The sequence below is a fragment of the Heptranchias perlo genome, chromosome 6 (genome assembly GCF_035084215.1).
Source record: "Heptranchias perlo isolate sHepPer1 chromosome 6, sHepPer1.hap1, whole genome shotgun sequence".
Classification (NCBI taxonomy): domain Eukaryota; kingdom Metazoa; phylum Chordata; class Chondrichthyes; order Hexanchiformes; family Hexanchidae; genus Heptranchias; species Heptranchias perlo.
This window is the reverse complement of record NC_090330.1, coordinates 34,636,978-34,655,159: the sequence shown is the minus strand read 5'-3', so window position 1 is coordinate 34,655,159 and position 18,182 is coordinate 34,636,978. Positions and strand designations below refer to the sequence as shown.

Sequence of the window (18,182 nt, the reverse complement as noted above, 5' to 3'; positions counted from 1 at the left end):
TTGAGAACACTGCACTGTATCTGGCCCTTCATCTGAGACAAAATTCTTGCCTATATGAAATCTCTCAGTTCTTGGAGGTCCAACAAATCCTTCAGTATTGAGCTCATCAGAATTACTGCTGTCTCCTCTGTTCAGATATTGTGAATGATCCTGGGTAGGCTATGAGAGGAAATGGTGGAAAGGCATAAAGGAGAGCATTCAATACTAAGAGTAAACCACAGGGGAACATCCAAAACTAAGGGTGTCTTAGCTCCTGTAGCACTTAGAATTTCCCATATGACTGATTACTAGAGAACTTCACTTGTTTCCAGATGAATAACCCAATATATGGTTGGCCCTTGCCCTTGCCCCCTTGCCCAAGTTTGCCCTATAACAGCCTAAACCGCTATGAAGCATTGCAGAATACAAATGATGAGGTTCTGAAAAATAGCAATGGCATATCTACATTGCACTGAAACACAGGAGTTAGAAATACCTTCTTCCTGGTTTGCTTAGTGTTTGAATATAGTGGTGTTCTCTGTCTGGATTTATTCCTTATAGAACAGTAGAGGCTGCCATATCACACAACACTCAAGCCTGATAATGTGCATTTACACAAAAAGGGGAAGATAATATAGCCTGTGAGCAAGTAGTCTTGCTAACCATTCTGCCTAGGATTGAAATGTAATTAAGGCACCTAAACAGAAGAGAGAAAAAAAAATCCAACCTTCATTATCCAATTAAAGCTCTGCTCCCCATGCTCTCAAACTTTTCTGACCCAGTTCTTCGTAAAGTTCTGCTCTGCCCCATGCAGCAGTTCTAATACTGCAGGAGACACAGCAGGAAGAAAACAGTTGGATGCATAAAGGAGAACGAGGTAAAGATGGGAGAGAGAGCATGTAGGAGGTGGATGGGATAAAGTGTGGGAGGGGGAGAAAGGGGGCAAAGAGAGAAAGACATCTACAATAAGTATACACACACCAATGAAAGATAAGATGCTCGAATTAGAGGCTGTTGTGGCAGTAGGAAACTCCAATGTTGTAGCAACATCAGAAACATGGCCGATGCTGGAAGATCGCAACAAATACAAAATTGAGGGGTATACAGAGTTCAGAAAAGAGTGGACAGGAAAGAAGGTGGTGTAGCCTATAGGTCAGAGACACCTGGAAGAAAATTGACGATTATCCTGTGGTTGGTGGAAATTTATGCATTAAACATCCCTGGTCAAACATCTTTACAGCCTTCTTATGGAGGCATACTCAGCAAGTTACACTTAAATTTTACATAACATTCATGCCCATATTACCATCGGCAACTGACGCCGAAATTTCCTGTCAATCTCACTAGCATAAAATGGAATGTAAAAGTTGCCGTAAATAAGCAGAAATCAGCGTAAAAAATCAGGGCCTGAGGAAAGTGCAGAGTTCACACCATATATTCCTTCGTTATGTATGAAAATTAAAATTTGATGCAATCTAACCATTATTTAGGCACATTAGGTAAAGCGTGTTTAAAAAATGCAATTGTGGAAGCTTTTCAATTTTTAACGTGACTTATTCTGATGCCATAAAAATGCATTCAAAGAAAATGAAAATACAGTACCAGTGTGTGTAAGGGGAAAAAATTTATGACTTTGGATCCTGATGCACCTAAAATTTTGGGCCTAAATTTACACCCATTCTGAACCAGCGAAATTGTAGGAAATTCCTGTTTTCCGTTCTTTTGCATAGGGGTGGATCTATGTTAATAAGCAGAGGAGGATCTTGGTGATGGCTTTGAAGAACCGGTGCAGAATAGCGAGGAAATTCAGGCATAGCGCGAGAACAGGAGTAAATCATTTATGCCTGACTTTTCTCTCTGTTCTGGGCCAGAAATTGGCATTAGGCCACTATTATGCATTTGTATGGGTGCAAATTTACAGGAAGTTCTGGACCCTTTAATGCAAAAAAGGTTCCAGGGGTATACTGCAGACCGCAAAGTCAGAAGGAAAACAGAAGATAGGAATGGCATGCGAGAACAGGAAAGTTATTTTAACTTTCAAATCACCCAAATATAAATTGAGAATACCCAAGTGGCTTAGAGTTGTATTTGGTAAATGTAATGCATGACTGTTTCATGACCCAGTGCATCAGGGAAGCCATAGGAGGCAGTGTACATCTTGACCTGGTATTTGTAAGTGACTCATAACATACAGGAAACAGAACTCATGATTAGGAGAGTTTGTTCAACAACACTTAATTAGAGGACAAGTGGGATATCTTTAAAAGCATAATGTTTTGCATTCAGGATAAATATATACCTAGAATCGGCAAGCATTGATTAAACAAGCATGCGCATAAATAGATTAACATGGATTAACTTCAACCATCAGAAGTGGAATAAGGAGGAAGGAAAAACTCTACAAATCCTGCAGGGAGAAAGAATGACCTGAGATGAATGTAGGGATATGCAGAAATGCATTAAAAAGGTGATGAGGGGAACAGAGAGACCTAGGCAAAAGCATAGCTGTAGACACAAAATATAACAGTCTGAAATTCTTTTCAGTATTTCAACAGTAAGAGGGCAGTAAAGGAAGAAGGGAGAACCAAAAAGATGCAAATAGGGCCTGCCATTTTCTATGGTACAGTTCCCAGCTTTGCTCCCTTAAATCAGAGGGCTGCAAACTCATGCGCGCCTGGTGAACAACCAGTCTAGACTTCCATGCTCATATTTGGGACATGGGACAATCATGTCAAGCAGTACCGTGCCTTGGGTCTCCTCAACCAAAGTGGCATACTACTCCAGGATCATTCTGGAGGGCAAGGACCACTCGATGCTCCTTTTCTCTGTCTCCTCACATCCTTCCCCCATCTCTTCCATCCTCATCTCCAATACCAAGTGTGAAGAGCTCCAAGATTGAAACCATCCATGCAACTGTCTGTTGCTACCTACCTTCCTCTCTGTTCTGATTCCAACCTCCCTCTAGCCTTCCACCCACTCTAGCCCTGATCTCCTGCCGCTCTGCAGTTTCATTCTCATCTCACCATCATTCTCCAAGCTCATCTCTTTATTGAGTCCCACCACCAACTCCCTTGCTTTCCCCCCCCCATTCAGCTCCACGCGGCCTCTAGGCTAGCTGGTGTTGTTAACTGGACCAGCCATATAACATCATGGCTCTAAGAGCAGGGCAGAGACTAGGTACTCTGTGATGAGTGGCTCACCTCCTGATCCCTCCATTTACTAGGCTCAAGGAAGGAGCATGATAGAATGCCCACAACTTACCTGGATGGATGCAGCTACAAAAGCATTCAAGATGCTTGACACCATCCAAGACAGAGCAGTCCACTTCACTGGCGCCCCGGCTTCTCTACTCAATATCTATCCCCTCCATCATTGATGCACCATATCTGCAGTATGTAATATATACTCTTTGCACTGCAGCAACTCACCAAGGCTACTTCAAATGTACCAACCAGCCCTGCAATCTATACCTGGCTTTCTCTTGCTTTGAGTTAAAAGAAATATTTTCTTCACGTACAAAACTGTACTGAGTTTAATATAACCTAAATGAGTATTAAATGCTCTTAGCAAATCTCTGCTTTGTTGACCTAGACACAGGTGAATCAAGCATTTGCTTGTGGAAACTTGGCTTGTACATAAGTAACCATTGTAACCCAGTGGAAATACTGACCTGGACATGAATAGCACCCTCTACTGCTTGTGCAAGATCACTACAGGCACTGATCAGCAGCATTTGTTCCTCAGGTTTGCAGGTTCCTCTAAGCATGCCAGTCCTCTCAAGTTCATTCAGCTGCTGTCTAAATTAAGAACAGAATGTATGTTACTATCTATGTGACAAATAGGGAGCTTCATCACCTTTCATATCCGAATATTTTTAATGTCTATCACCTCAACTATCTAGAAGATCTGGCTTGTCCCATTTAAAATTTTCCTTACTACAAAAAGCCAGCCTAGATCTTTGTACGAAAGAACATTTCAGAGGTTTATGGCCCAGGTAAAGGGAGTGGCGCGAGAGCAGACCCGGCCCAGGTAAAGGGAGCGGCGCAAGGAATCAAATAAAAATTTTTTTTCCAAGAAGTCAAAAAGTGACGTCATAAAACAACGAGGAGCGTAGAGGTTAAGTTAGTAAGTATTTAGTTTATTGGTTAGTGTTTTTAGTGCTTATTGGTCTTCGTTGTTAGTGTCTTTAGTGGTTGGTTAGTGTTTTAGTGTTAACTAAACAGTAAATTGCCTTAAAGTTAAACAAACGGTTTAATTAACTGTTCGCTAACATGGGAGGCCAGCAGGGGCCCATCACATCCACATCCTGTGCCATGTGGGAACTACAGAACACTTTATGTGTCCTGAAAAACCACATGTGCAGGAAGTGCCACCAACTGCTTGAGCTTGAGCTCAGAGTTTCTAAGCTCAAGGAGAGGCTGGCGTCACTACAGTGCATACAGGAAGCTGAGAGTTTTGTGGATAGCACGTTTCAGAAGGTGGTCACCCCGCAGTTACAGGGAGTTCAGTCGAAGAGGGAGCGGGTGACCACCAGACAGACTAGGAGGAACAGACAAGCAATGTAGGAGTCTGCTGGGAGTGTGGCACTCAAACCGGAATTGTGTTGAATACCAGTGAGGGTCTTGAAACCTTGGGAGAGTGCAGTTAGGAGCAAATCCACGGCACCGTGGAAGACTCGGCTGCACAGGGGGGCACAAGAAATGCAGTCGTTATAGGGATTCAATAGCCAGGGGGATAGACAATGAGAGGCCTTCAAGGAGGAGATGATTCGGGTACAGAGTAGACACATTCCCATGTGGGGGAAAGGAAGAGCATCCAAAGCTAGAGCTCCCTAGATGACTAAAGATATAGAGATTAAAGTGAAATAGAAAAAGGAGGCTTATGACGAAAGTAAGGTTCATGATACAGTAGAGAACCAGGCTGAATGCAGAAAGTACAGAGGAGATCTAAAAAAGGAAATAAGAGGGGTGAAGAGAGAGTATGAGAATAGATTAGCGGCTTACATAAAAGGGAACCCAAAGTGGGACCGATTAGGGGCAGAAAAGGAGATCTTCTTGTGGAGGCAGAGGGCATAGCTGACGTAATAAATGAATACTTTGCATCCGTCTTCACTAGAAAAGAGGATGCTGCCATTGTATCAGGAAAGGAGAAGGTAGTAGCGATATTAGCTAGGATAAAAATAGATAAAGAGGAAGTACTTAGGAGATTGGCAGTACTCAAAGTAGAAAAAAGTCACCCGGTCCAGATGCATTCTAGGTTACTGAGGGAAGTAAGGGTGGGAATTGGAGAGATTCTGGCCACAATCTTCAAATCTTCCTTAGAAATGGGGACGGTGCCAGAGGATTGCAAATGTTACACCCCTATTCAAGAAAAGGGAAGAGGGATAAACCAGGCAATTACAGGCCAGTCAGTCGAACGTCGGTGGTGGGGGAACTTCTAGAGGCAATAATCTGGGACTAAATTAATTGGCACTTGGAAAAGTATGGGCTAATAAATGAAAGTCAGCATGGATTTGTTAAAGGAAAATAGTGTTTGACTAACTTGATTGAGTTCTTTGATGAAGTAACGGAGAGGGTAGATGAGGGTAGCGCAGTTGATGTTGTGTATATGGATTTTCAAATGGCATTTGACAAAATACCACATAATAGACTTGTTAGCAAAATTAAAGCCCATGGGATTAAAGGGACAGTGGCAGCATGGATACAAAATTGGCTACAGGGGAGAAATCAGAGTAGCGGTGCACCATTACTATTAGGACTACTGCTCTTTTTTGATATATATTAATGAATTGATCTCGAGTATGGAGGGTATAATTTCAAAGTTTGCAGATGACATGAAACTCAGAAATGTAGTAAACAATGTGGAGGATAGTAACAGACTTCAGGAGGACATAGACAGACCGGTGAAATGAGAGATCAAATTTAACGGAGATAAGTGTAAAGTGATACATTTTGGTAGGAAGAATGAGGAGAGGCAATATAAACTAAATGGTGAAATGAGTGCAGGAACAGAAACATCTGCGGGTGTATGTACACAAATCTTTGAAGGTGGCAGGACAAGTTGAGAAGGCTGCTAAAAAGCATATGGGATCCTGGGCTTTATTAATAGAGGCATATAGTACAAAAGCAAGAATGTTATGCTAAACCTTCATAAAACACTAGTTAAGCCTCAGCTGGAGCAGTGTGTTCAATTCTGGGCACCACACTTTAGGAAAGATGTCATGGCCTTAGAGAGGGTAAAGAAGAGATTTACTAGAATGGTACCAGGGATGGGGGACTTCAGTTATGTGGAAAGACAGGAGAAGCTGGGTTGTTTTCCTTAGAACAGAGAAGGTTAAGGGGAGATTTGATAGAGGTATTCAAAATCGGCAAGAGAGCCAGAGGCGACGTGAGGAAACAATTTTTTTATGCAGCGAGTTGTAATGATCTGGAATGCACTGCCTGAAAGGCTGGTGGCAGCAAATTCAATAGTAATTTTCAAAAGGGAAATGGATAAATACTTGAAGGGAAAACAGGGCTATGGGGAAAGAGCAGGGGACTGGGACTAATTGGATAGCTCTTTTAAAGAGCTGGCACAGGCATGATGGGCCAAATGGCCTCTTCCTGTGCTGTACCATACTATGATATTGCAATCTTGACTCCGTGTTTGCTTTGTTTAGGCAAATGGTCAGTTAAGTCAAACGTATTTTGAGAATAAGTGGAAAATGGATTTGTCTCCAACTTCTGTTGACAATACTGGTCACAGTCCTGGGAGCAGCAAACAGTTTCTATAGGGGTAGATCTTGACTTTGTGTGATAGTGTAAAACAGTTGGCAGCCCGTTTGACATCTCTCCTGATTTTTATTTCCATTGAAGTCAATGGCTGTAACCAGGAAGCAGGTTTCTAATGGGGAACATTATGCAGCGGACATAGGAGGCCGAGGCCCACAATGGGAGCTGGAAGCAGCGGCAAACCGCAGCTAAATCCTGAAGATTAGGCAGTGGAGCAGGAGTCCACATAACGGACAGAAGACCACATATGGGGCAAGGAGCAAACATTTGGGGGAGGTGAGGCCTTGGTTCAGGCTGCAAGAAGAGGTTGATAGGCTTGGGTTTGGGAGCAGGGACAGACCATAACAGGAGTCAGAGGCGGCGAAAACTATGGCTAAAGTCATGAAGGTTAGACAGCTGGAGGCGGCTCGATTGGCAGCATAAGTGACAGGGAGGCACCTCAAATTGGAGTACAGGGAGGTAATAGGTGCCTTGGATCATGGAGCGGGCCTCAAGTGGGGTTAGGAATGAAGTGGGTTGGCTTAGAGGTGGGTGGAAAGAGCAGCAAGAGGTCGTGGAGATGGACGACCACAACGATGTTTTGCACTGATTTGACCGGATTGCGCTGAAAAAGCCAGCGCAATCTAGCGGAAACTCTGGGCCTCCATGCCTACTTAAGGCAGGACTGCACCTCTTAAAAGTGAGGTTGTATCACCCACTTAAATTTTTCACTGCACAACAGTGGAACATTTTTTTTTAAGGAGGCAGCTGTGTAGGAGGGACGCTGCTGTATTTCAGATGCCTTCCTGAAGGTTCTAATGGAGGACAAGAAGGAAGCAGCTTTTTCCCAAAACCCGCAAGGCCACCATGAAGCAGAGACGACTGAAAGCTCAGTGCCACCAGCACCAACCCCAGGACCTGGCTACAATGTAGAAAGAGGTTCAATAACCTCAAGAGCAGCAAGGGTAAGTACAGCTCCTCCCCTCTCAACACTTCACACCACTCAACAATTCTCTCCCTTCCATCAAACGCTTCAGCATACAATCACAAGGGCACACTGCAACACCTCTCTTTCTCATTCTAAGCCATTCTCCTCTCACATTCTACCACTTTCATAACTGCCAACTATTCCCACACTCCTTCCTCACTTCACATCACACATATCTGCCTTTATATTCATCACTTCTCCATCTCCATTTTGCGTCTTCTACACCTCTCAACACATCCACAATGTGCATAAGCCCCACGCATAGCACTTACTTTTTCAACACTCACTAACTCCCACCTCTGTAGGGCAAGACCACGTATAATGCCATGGAGAGAAGCAATACCAGGGGAGGAGTACCCAACATCATAGACCTCATCCAAGCAAAGCAAAAAGACCTAGAGATCATTGGCCCGGAAAAAGTCACGTGTATCAGGGATGAAGAGGCTGGCGGCTTACCTCAGCAAGGTATCTGCATGTTACTTGTAACCTTCATTCACCTCAACTAATATGCAACCATCAGAACTTCAAGTTGCATTCTTAAGACCTGCAAATGTCCAGCTTCTATCTGCCATCTTAACTCTTATCCCTTTTCTCTTTCATTTAGGTCCTTCACAAAAAGACACCTCAGAGGAGGGATGTCCTGCTGAGGATGCACTGTCACACGCTCTATCCTTCCCAGGTACCAGCTAAGACAATGGTATTCCACGTGGGGTTAATAGTGAACTAGAGGGCTCTGCACACAGTGAAACACCCAGCACCAGTGGGCAGCAGCGGATATTGATGGGCAGAGGTAGAGGCCCTTTCCCTGCTCTGCTGATTGCAGCAGAGATGAGGACTTCATGGTCCCAGCCAAAAGAAAATGTCTGGCATCAAACAAGCAGTTATACGAGGTATTGGAAGGCCTGCCAAGAAGTTTCAGCACTATGGTGGAGAGTGTGGAGGAGTCCGCTACTAGCCTGTGTCCTGTCATTTCACATGGCATCACCACTCTGTAGTCAACCATGAAGAGTTTGGTCACTTCCAAGGATGCTGCAGCAGGGCTCTCACAACAGGAGTCCATGTTCACAGGCTTTGTGGGAATCTCAAACAGATGCCATCCATGTTAATTGTATCCATGTGATTTATATCAATTAATGTTAATTGTATTCAGGTAGTGTATATTAATTGAGGCTCTCTTGTATCCATATATAAGAGCTTATCTAGGGTGTGGTGTGTACAATGTGGAGCACTGTGAATAAAGGCTTGGAAACAACGCAAGACCTGGCTCTAGTATTCTATCCTTCACCACTGGGCGATCCAGTTTAGAACAATCCAGGCTCTGAACTCCACCATTGACAGATTGGTGGATCGAAGTTGTCTGAACATTCTTTAATGTAGGGTTAAGGATGCATCAATGTCTGTTAAGCAGGCCTGCTCTGTGCAAGTTCTCAAAGCAGGGTTATGATTAGCTCAGCGGAATCATTGAGCAATAGGCTGGTCCCTCGGAGCTCTTGCTGAAACTTAATGAGCTGGCCCTCTTTTTTTCTGCTGATTTCTCCCCTTCCCCCTGGCCTTCCTTGTTCGTGAGAACTCACTGCTATTCTGCCTCCTCCAAATGCAGGCCTCTATGTAAAGTTGTGCAGTATGCAGCACACCTCAACGATGCAAGAGACTTTATCTGGGGCACATTGTAGTTAGCCCACTAAGCGATTGAGACATCTGAATCTCCGCTTCAGCACCCCTATGGTGTGTTCTTTAGTGGACTCCTGGCTTTAGTTATATCTGTGGTCTGGTGGGTTTGCACTTGGGTACTGGTAGCCATGATAGGGGGTATCCCTGGTTCCCTAGCAGCCATCCTTCACGTTCCTCAAATGTGTTGAATACTGAGGGGATGGTAGATTGTCTCAGGATAAATGCACCATGGCAACCCCCTGGGTACCTTACACGGACCTGCATGATGGTGTTTCTGTGATTGGCCACAAGCTGGACATTAATGGAGTGGTAGCCCTTCCTATTCATGAATGCTGCTGGCTGGTGTTCTGGTGCCCTGATGACAACATGTGTGCAATCAATGACGCCCTGAACACAAGTGAAGCTAGTCACTGCAGCAAATCTCAACTGGCAAATCTGCTTGATGCAGCTGTGCCCCATGCAGACTGTGATATGTGGCTGATGTCCCCTATAGCAGCCTGAAAAGATCCAGTGATGAAAAAATTAAGGGCTGTGGTGACTGGCAAAGAACGCCACTCAGTCCAACAGGCAACGGGTCCTATTGCAGGAGGTTGCAGAGGTCTTCAACAGCCTGCCTAGAGAAGCACAGCCTCCTCCTGCACCGCTCCTCAGATAGGTCCAAAAAGATTACTCTTACATGTTACACTGTGCGTAAGATAATGGCTAAATACTTCAGACTAATAGCTAACTCTGACTTTGTCTAGCTGGCTAGCGCAACCGATTGTTCCAGCTCGTACAAACTGCAGCCTAGCACAAAATTAGCCATTGCCTTCTAACAAGGAAGCAAGATAATAAATGTTAGTAGAACTGAGAACTCTGCAAGGATGACTGTTAACCTTGTTACCCTCAAGGTAGACAGTTGTTTCGCAAAAAAGGCATTTGTGATACCCTCGGCAACTAAGATATAAAAGAGTCAATATAGCCATGGGTAGGACATCTTGGAGCTACTGGACTACTCACCAGAAATACCCAACAACCCTGGGTCTGATCAACCCACAATCTAGCATAGAAGCGCCAGGTTGTATATCTGCTTGCTAACTAAAATTTTGATAATCTGTACCATACTGTAACGTACAATTGGCTACTAATTTGTGCCATGTTTGGAGTATCAATAAACTCTCATATCCCAAAAGGAAACTCGTTGTCTGAATCTGTAACTCTGCTACATTTGGTGTCCAACGAGGATTTAAATACCCAATTGGGGAGTGAGAGTCATAATTGATAACCAAAACAGGAACTTGCATTGTTTATACATATAAAAAGTGGAAATGCAGGGTATCGGTAGTGTAGGTAACCACTGAGGTAACCAATATCGGGGTGTTGGTCGTGACCGAAGTGACGTAGCCAACACAGGAATTTATGTCAAATTTGAATTGGCTGGAAGACCCATTAAGGGGTAGGTGGTCTAACATGGCGACACCAGAATGTTCATTGATAGAAAGACCAAGAAGTATATTCAATAAAATAGGGATATGCGCAGTGGTAACCTGAAACAATTAGAAGATAAAATGCACCAATTGATAAAAGAGACTAAAAGAAAATGAATGGAAGGCGGAGCTCATGTTGTTTCAAACACAAGAATTATCTGGACTCAGACAGGAATTAGAACAGGCTGAGGAGTTAATTGACATACGAGGTAAAGGGGAACAGACGGAGAAGGTATTGGGAAAAGGAAAATAGTGCGAGGATAGGGTACAGGGGTCGGTAGTCTATTTACTGGCTACTGTGGCTAGTAAGACCCATGAGATGACTGAAGTAAAAGCAGAGAATGAAGAATTAAAAATTAGACGGACCAAACAAAGACAAAATGAAATTAGTGGCCACCACCCATACTATGGTTGAATTAATGAAACGGGATCAAGAGAAACAAATACAGGGTCCAGACCACAGCTCCTGCCGCAGGGAGATCCTTAAGTTAAAACAACAAATGAAGTCCCAGAGAGTCATGGGTCTAGCATGAAAAACTGAACATCATTGGATTGGTGAGGATGACCATTATCCGGATTAGACCCCCATGGCACCGGTACTTGTGGTCAAATGGGAACCCCCAAACAACCAGGGAGAATCAAGAAAGGAGACCCACAGAGTCATGGTTGTGTGTAACACCACCCAGATACAGGACATGGTCAAAATCATTCCCTGAATTAAATATAAGGGGAACCAAGTCCTATCCTTTTAACCATAGAGCAGACTGCCGAGTTACACAATTGCGACTTGGGGGAGGTCAAATTTCTACTCCATGTACGTCACCCCGAGGTTTATAAAGTACTGCCTGCAGTGGTCCGTAATGGCAGCTCAAATTGGGAAATTACCGCTGCCATGCTCTGGAAGGCAGCAGGGTATGGCACTAATGCCAGCTGTACACGTATAGGGTCCCTAGTTGACTATCATCAGGAAGTCGGGGAAAACCCCACTGCTTTTGCTGACCGCTTATGAAACTACTACAAAGCAGTGTTTCCCGGTCATGATTGCGAAAGACTGGACCAACAAGTGTCGGATCGGGTATTTGATAAGGGCTGCCCATGAAACCTATTAAGCCACTGGGGATATTTATGACTTCTCCAATGCAGACCATAATGAAAAATGGGTCATGAGCTGGATGGAAAGGAAGTTTGAACAATTTAAAGCTAGGAAAGGCAAAGTGCACAGCATCCAACAGACTGACCATGGGCGCCATCCACCAGAAGGCGGGGTAAACATGGGACAGGAAAATTTTATGAGGAAGGGATCAGGTATAGGAACGAGGGTAGAGACATCGAATGTTGGACGCATGGGGGAAAAGGGTAACTTGACGAGGTCCTGCCCCTCTCAACCAAAAGGGAAAAGGCAACCCAACAATGAGGTTGGGAAAGAACAGGAATAACTCTTTAAACAATTTAAAGAATGGCAGAAACTAGGTGGACCCAAAGCATGCGACACTGGTCGCATAAACAGGATACAAGCTTCTGCCCCTCCGGCAGAGGGGTCTGGCCTCCTGCACCAAAGAGTCCTTAGCAAGATTGCAATTCAAACCATTTGGGAGGCCTCATGTCGATGTTCTAGTAGGAGGCCACCAGAAACTCTTTTTGATCGACACAGGGCCATCTTGCACTTGCATTTGGGGGAATCTTCCTCCTCAACATAAAATTGTCAGAACTATAAAATTGGGAGGTTTTGCTGGCGGCGTCAACAGGGGATGGCTGGCCTGAACCAACCTGACAGTGGATAATACAGACTGTCAAGTGGTCACCACCTAGGTGCGAAACCGATCAGGAAAGGCAGATGGAATTTTGGGGGTACAATGGTTTGATAAATAAAGGATTGTGGTAGAGATGGCCAATGACTGTGGAAAACAGGGAAACTGGGGCTGGGATGCATCAAAATCAAAAAGGATGGGTGTATACACCTGATTGGAGTCCAAAAGACAAACAGGGTGTCGGGCCACACAGAAAAACGATTACAGCCAGATAAAACAAGAGGTAGATATTGTCAGGGTGGATCTCCAGAGACCCAACCGACTATACTACTTCCCAAAGGGGGCAGAACAACCCATCTTGAGACTGTCTAATCCCCGTTAAAACAAGCGGCAGCTACTAATAATTCACCCATCTGGCCAGTAAAGAGACCAGACGGATCATGGTGCCTGACCATTGACTATAGGGAAATTAATAAGTACATACACTCTGAGTCACTTACAGTAGCCTCATGGTCAGAAACTCTTAAGACGACACTGGCAAAGTCACAGGTCTTTTCCGTTTTAGATATTTCAAATAGGCTTTGGTCGGTGCCCCTAACCAAACAGTGCCAGTATAAATTCGCATTCACTCTCCGCGACCAACAATATACTTGGACTTGCCTGCCACAGGGCAATGCACCCTCGATTTTTCACCAAATCTTAGGAAATGTACTAGCAGATGTCACAAAGCCTGAGGGCACAGATTTAAGGTGATCAGCAAAAGAGCCGGGGCCACATGAAGAAACATTTTTTTCTGCAGCGAGTTGTAATGATCTGGAATGCACTGCCTGAAAGGGTGGTGGAAGCAGATTCAATAGTAACTTTCAAAAAGGAATTGGATAAATACTTGAAGGGAAGAAATTTACAGGGCTATATGAAAAGAGTAGGAGAATGGGACTAATTGGATTTTTTTTAAATTATTCGTTCATGGGATGTGAGTGTCGCTGGCAAGGCCACAATGTATTGCCCATCCCTAATTGCCCTTGAGAAGGTGGTGATGGGCTGCCTTCTTGAACCACTGCAGTCAGTGTGGTGAAGGTTCTCCCACAGTGCTGTTAGGTAGGGAGTTCCAGGATTTTGACCCAGCGACGATGATGGAATGTTGATATATATCCAAGTCGGTATGGTGTGTGACTTGGAGGGTAACATGCAGGTGGCGTTGTTCCCATGTGCCTGCTGCCCTTGTCCTTCTAGGTGGTAGAGGTCGTGGGTTTGGGAGGTGCTGTTGAAGCTTTGGCGAGTTGCTGCAGTGCATCCTGTAGATGGTACATGCTGCAGCCACGGTGCGCCGGTGGTGAAGGAAGTGAATGTTTAGGGTGCTGGATGGGGTGCCAATCAAGCGGGCTGCTTTGTCCTGGATGGTGTCGAGCTTCTTGAGTGTTGTTGGAGCTGCACTGATCCAGGCAAGTGGAGAGTATTCCATCACACTCCTGACTTGTGTCTTGTAGCTGGTGGAAAGGCTTTGGGGAGTCAGGTGAGTCACTCGCCACAGAATACCCAGCCTCTGACCTGCTCTTGTAACCACAGTATTTATGTGGCTGGTCCAGTTAAGTTTCTGGTCAATGGTGACCCCCGCAGGAAGTTGATGGTGGGGGATTCGGCGACGGTAATGCCATTGAATGTCATGGGGAGGTGGTTAGACTCTCTCTTGTTGGAGATGGTCATGCCTGGCACTTGTCTGGTGCAAATGTTACTTGCCGCTTATGAGCCCAAGTCTGGATGTTGTCCAGGTCTTGCTGCATTCGGGCACAGACTGCTTCATTATCTAAGGGGTTGCGAATGGAACTGAACACTGCAATCATCAGCAAACATCCTTATTTCTGACCTTATGATGGAGGGAAGGTCATTGATGAAGCAGCTGGAGATGGTTGGGCCTAGGACACTGCCCTGAGGAACTCCTGCAGCAATGTCCTGGGGCTGAGATGATTGGCCTCCAACAACCACTACCATCTTCCTTTGTGCTAGGTATGACTCCAGCCACTGGAGAGTTTTCCCCGATTCCCATTGACTTCAATTTTACTAGGGCTCCTTGGTGCCACACTCGGTCAAATGCTGCCTTGATGTCAGGGGCAGTCACTCTCACCTCACTTCTGGAATTCAGTTCTTTTGTCCATGTTTGGACCAAGGCTGCAATAAGGTCTGGAGCTGAGTGGTACTGGCGGAACCCAAACTGAGCATCAATGAGCAGGTTATTGGTGAGTGAGTGCCGCTTGATAGCACTGTGAACGATACCTTCCATCACTTTGCTGATGATTGAGAGTAGATTGATGGGGCGGTAACTGGCCGGATTGGATTTGTCCTGCTTTTTGTGGACAGGACATACCTGGGCAATTTTCCACATTGTCGGGCAGATACCAGTGTTGTAGCTGTACGGGGACAGTTTGGCTAGAGGCATGGCTAATTCTGGAGCACAAGTCTTCAGCACTACAGCCGGGATGTTGTCGGGGCCCATTACCGTTGTTTTTTCCAGTGCACACAGCCGTCTCTTGAAATCACGTGGAATGAACCGAATTGGCTGAAGACTGGCTTCTGTGATGGTGGGGATATCGGGAGGAGGCCGAGATGGATCATCCACTCGGCATTCTGGCTGAAGATGGTTGCAAACGCTTCAGCCTTGTCTTTTGCACTCACATGCTATACTTTATACGTAATGGTATAAAGATTAACCGAAGGAAAGCTAAGATTGTCAGGGCTCAGGTACAGTGTCTGCTCAGTGATTTTAGAGCATGAATCTAGACAGGTAGCAGGCGATAAGATATCAGCTACAGGCAAAACACCGATGCTCCTTTACCTAGGATGTACTTAGGCTTGGTAGGCTATCATCGGGAATTCACAAAGAATTTCGCAGCCAGAACAGTGTTATATACTCTCCTTAAAAGGGGAGCAGTATGGGAATGGGGGCTGGTTCAGGAATAGGCAGCTACTGACTTACAGAAGGTTGTGGCCTAGGCATTGGCACTCAAGACACTTAACCCTGATGAGCCTTTTTGTCTAGAGGTGGAGGGAGGTCTTCCGATTTCTCACTCTCCACGGTTCTATTACAAGAACGTCACGACATTCAGATCCCGGTTGGATATGCCTCCCAAGTCTGATACCCGTAGAGCCAGCGTATAACACCTGTGAAAGACACTTACTCGTGGTATGTTGGGCTACGAATAAATTTGCCTACATAACCAATCTGGGACAAGTCACCCTACTCACTGCCCACACCCCAACCGAGTTATTGTTGTCCGGACACTAAAGGATGGGGCAATCTCTAGTAACCGAGTAGCAAGATGGACCTCAGAACTACAAGAGCGCAACTTCGAAGTAAAACACACCTCTCTATATCTAGCGGCAGGGTTACTTCTCTTGGGAAACCCGCATGGTGCTACTGTCAATCCCTGAACTGGGGAGGGCCCCTTCCAACCAAAGCCTATGTTTTTGTGGACGGTTCCAGTAGATTAGCACCAGGCGGACCTACAGCAGGATTTGGAATCTATATCCAGAGTTGGAAATTGAGAAATGCGTCAGGTTTAATAACGGCCGATCTGCATAAGCAGCTGGCATGGTTCAGCATATGATCCGTACTATCAAATCCAGACTAAAGTCCATTTCCGAGGTGGGGAAGAATTGGGATGTTGTATTACCTTTAATCCTGATGGCCAGCACTGGTCGGACAATGCGACAACCTGAGGTATGGCTGACTGGCGGCTTGTCTGCTCCTCAGCAAGACTGCGTTCACGCTGACACGTATATGGAACAGCTCCACTCCCACCTTCACCAAGTGTACCTCAATGCCGCTAATAACAAAGGCCACTCAAACTACATAACGGTAGGAGGGACCACCTTTTGCCAAATCATGACACCCAAGGTGAGCTTGAGTTATGACCCACCAGATTCTAAACTACTGGACGTCAGCCAGGAGCATCAAAACCATTTCGCTTCCGAATCATCAGCTACCGATTTTAATACCCAATTACTGTATAACGATGTTAAGTTTGACATTTTTCCAGTACTTTTTAATCTATCACAAATTGAAATGCCCTTTGGTTTATGTGATAAGAACTAAGAGATTCCACCAGCAGATGTTGACCACCGAGATAAGGCAGTTTATAGAGAGGAACTCTCAGGAAGCCCGACACTACCAGCCGAGCCAGCAAAGAAATTCACAAAGGAAGTGGGGTTTAGGAATGACTGGGTATAGGAGCTGCAGGAGCTACTGCGGTGTGGAACTGAATAGATATAGAGAACATATGGGAACAGGACGAGACTATAAGGAAACAACTTAAGGGCATCTTGAAGGGAGAGAATAAGGTAGCCCAGGGCTCACTGAATGAGCAGCAGCAAGTTTTGGTCTCGACGAGGGAGATAAGTGATAACTTTAATAAGACTCAGAACAGGATAAATGAGATCAGGAATATTAATAAGTCTAATAGCCGGATCTCAAAGGTTGTGCCATGTAGCATGTGTGGAACTTTTGTGCTCTCGCAACTACATAAGGGGCTAGAGGACATTGAAAACAATAGTATACCTGCATTTATAACTAATGAACAAATGGCCAAATGGAACCCAAAAGAGGGCGAGCACTGTGATGTACAACATCTGGAGTCCGTATATCCGGTGGAACAATCCTGCAGCGAATGGCAGGATGGCCAACCTCTGGCTTTAACATTAGCCCTACCCATTCTCACACCAGCCAATAGCCCCTGCAAGTCTTTAAAGTTACATCCATAGGGGTGAAAGAAGACGATGTGCATAAGGAATTTGTCAACTACCCTAGAATTCTGGTGAAGTCAAATCTCACCTGGATTACACCTGACCTATCATGTTGTTCGCTGATCAAAGACACCTGGATTTGTAAATGCAGCATGTTGCAAAATAACATGCCTGCATGTGGGTTCACATTAGATGAGCACTCCCCGAATTGTACAGCGTTGGAAACCAGGAAGAGCGAAACATGGTTACGTGGGCCGAGGGAGATATTGTGTGACCATGTCAGATAACCGCTACCGATATGGGAGTAAGACCTGTCCGGTGAGTGCCCTAACTTTCTGTTTTAAGCCGGAAGAACCAACAAAGGTGGCTGACACCATCGTGATTCCAGTCCAGACATAACACAACAAAGATCAGGGTTGAAATGGACCTCCAAAGCATGGCACAAGAAGCTGTCATAAAGTTCAGACATCCCATTCTATATCCCTCCATGAGCCTTAAGACGAACATACTGCCAGGTCAGAAAGACACCTCACCAAACTCAAACAAGAGAAAGAGGCCGCAGCTGATCAGATTAATAAGCTAGGCGATCATGAGTCGTGAGAGGTTGTGTACAACATAGGACAGCATCCTTGGGCTAGAATTCTCTCCCAAGTCTTAATGATCTTACAATGTGTGCTCGTGCTTGTCACATTTATCCTGTGTATTAAAGGTCGACAGCTTTATACCCACCTCGATCGCGAGGACGACATGGTGTGATATCGTGCAGTCCAAAGATGAGTTAAGCCTTAGGCTAGCCTAAAGGCTCAACAGGAGGAAGATGTGAGATAATGGCTAAATACATCAG

The 18,182-nt window shown here is 45.1% G+C and overlaps 1 protein-coding gene across 1 annotated transcript in view; it reads right to left on the bottom strand.

Annotated features, from left to right (window-relative positions):
• cryl1 (crystallin, lambda 1) overlaps positions 1 to 18,182 on the bottom strand; it is a 110,641-nt gene that overhangs the window by 72,414 nt on the left and 20,045 nt on the right. The window contains exon 3 of the mRNA XM_067986084.1: positions 3,650 to 3,776. Within this exon, the coding sequence (XP_067842185.1) occupies positions 3,650 to 3,776 (127 nt within the window). The remainder of the gene's footprint in view (positions 1 to 3,649; positions 3,777 to 18,182) is intronic.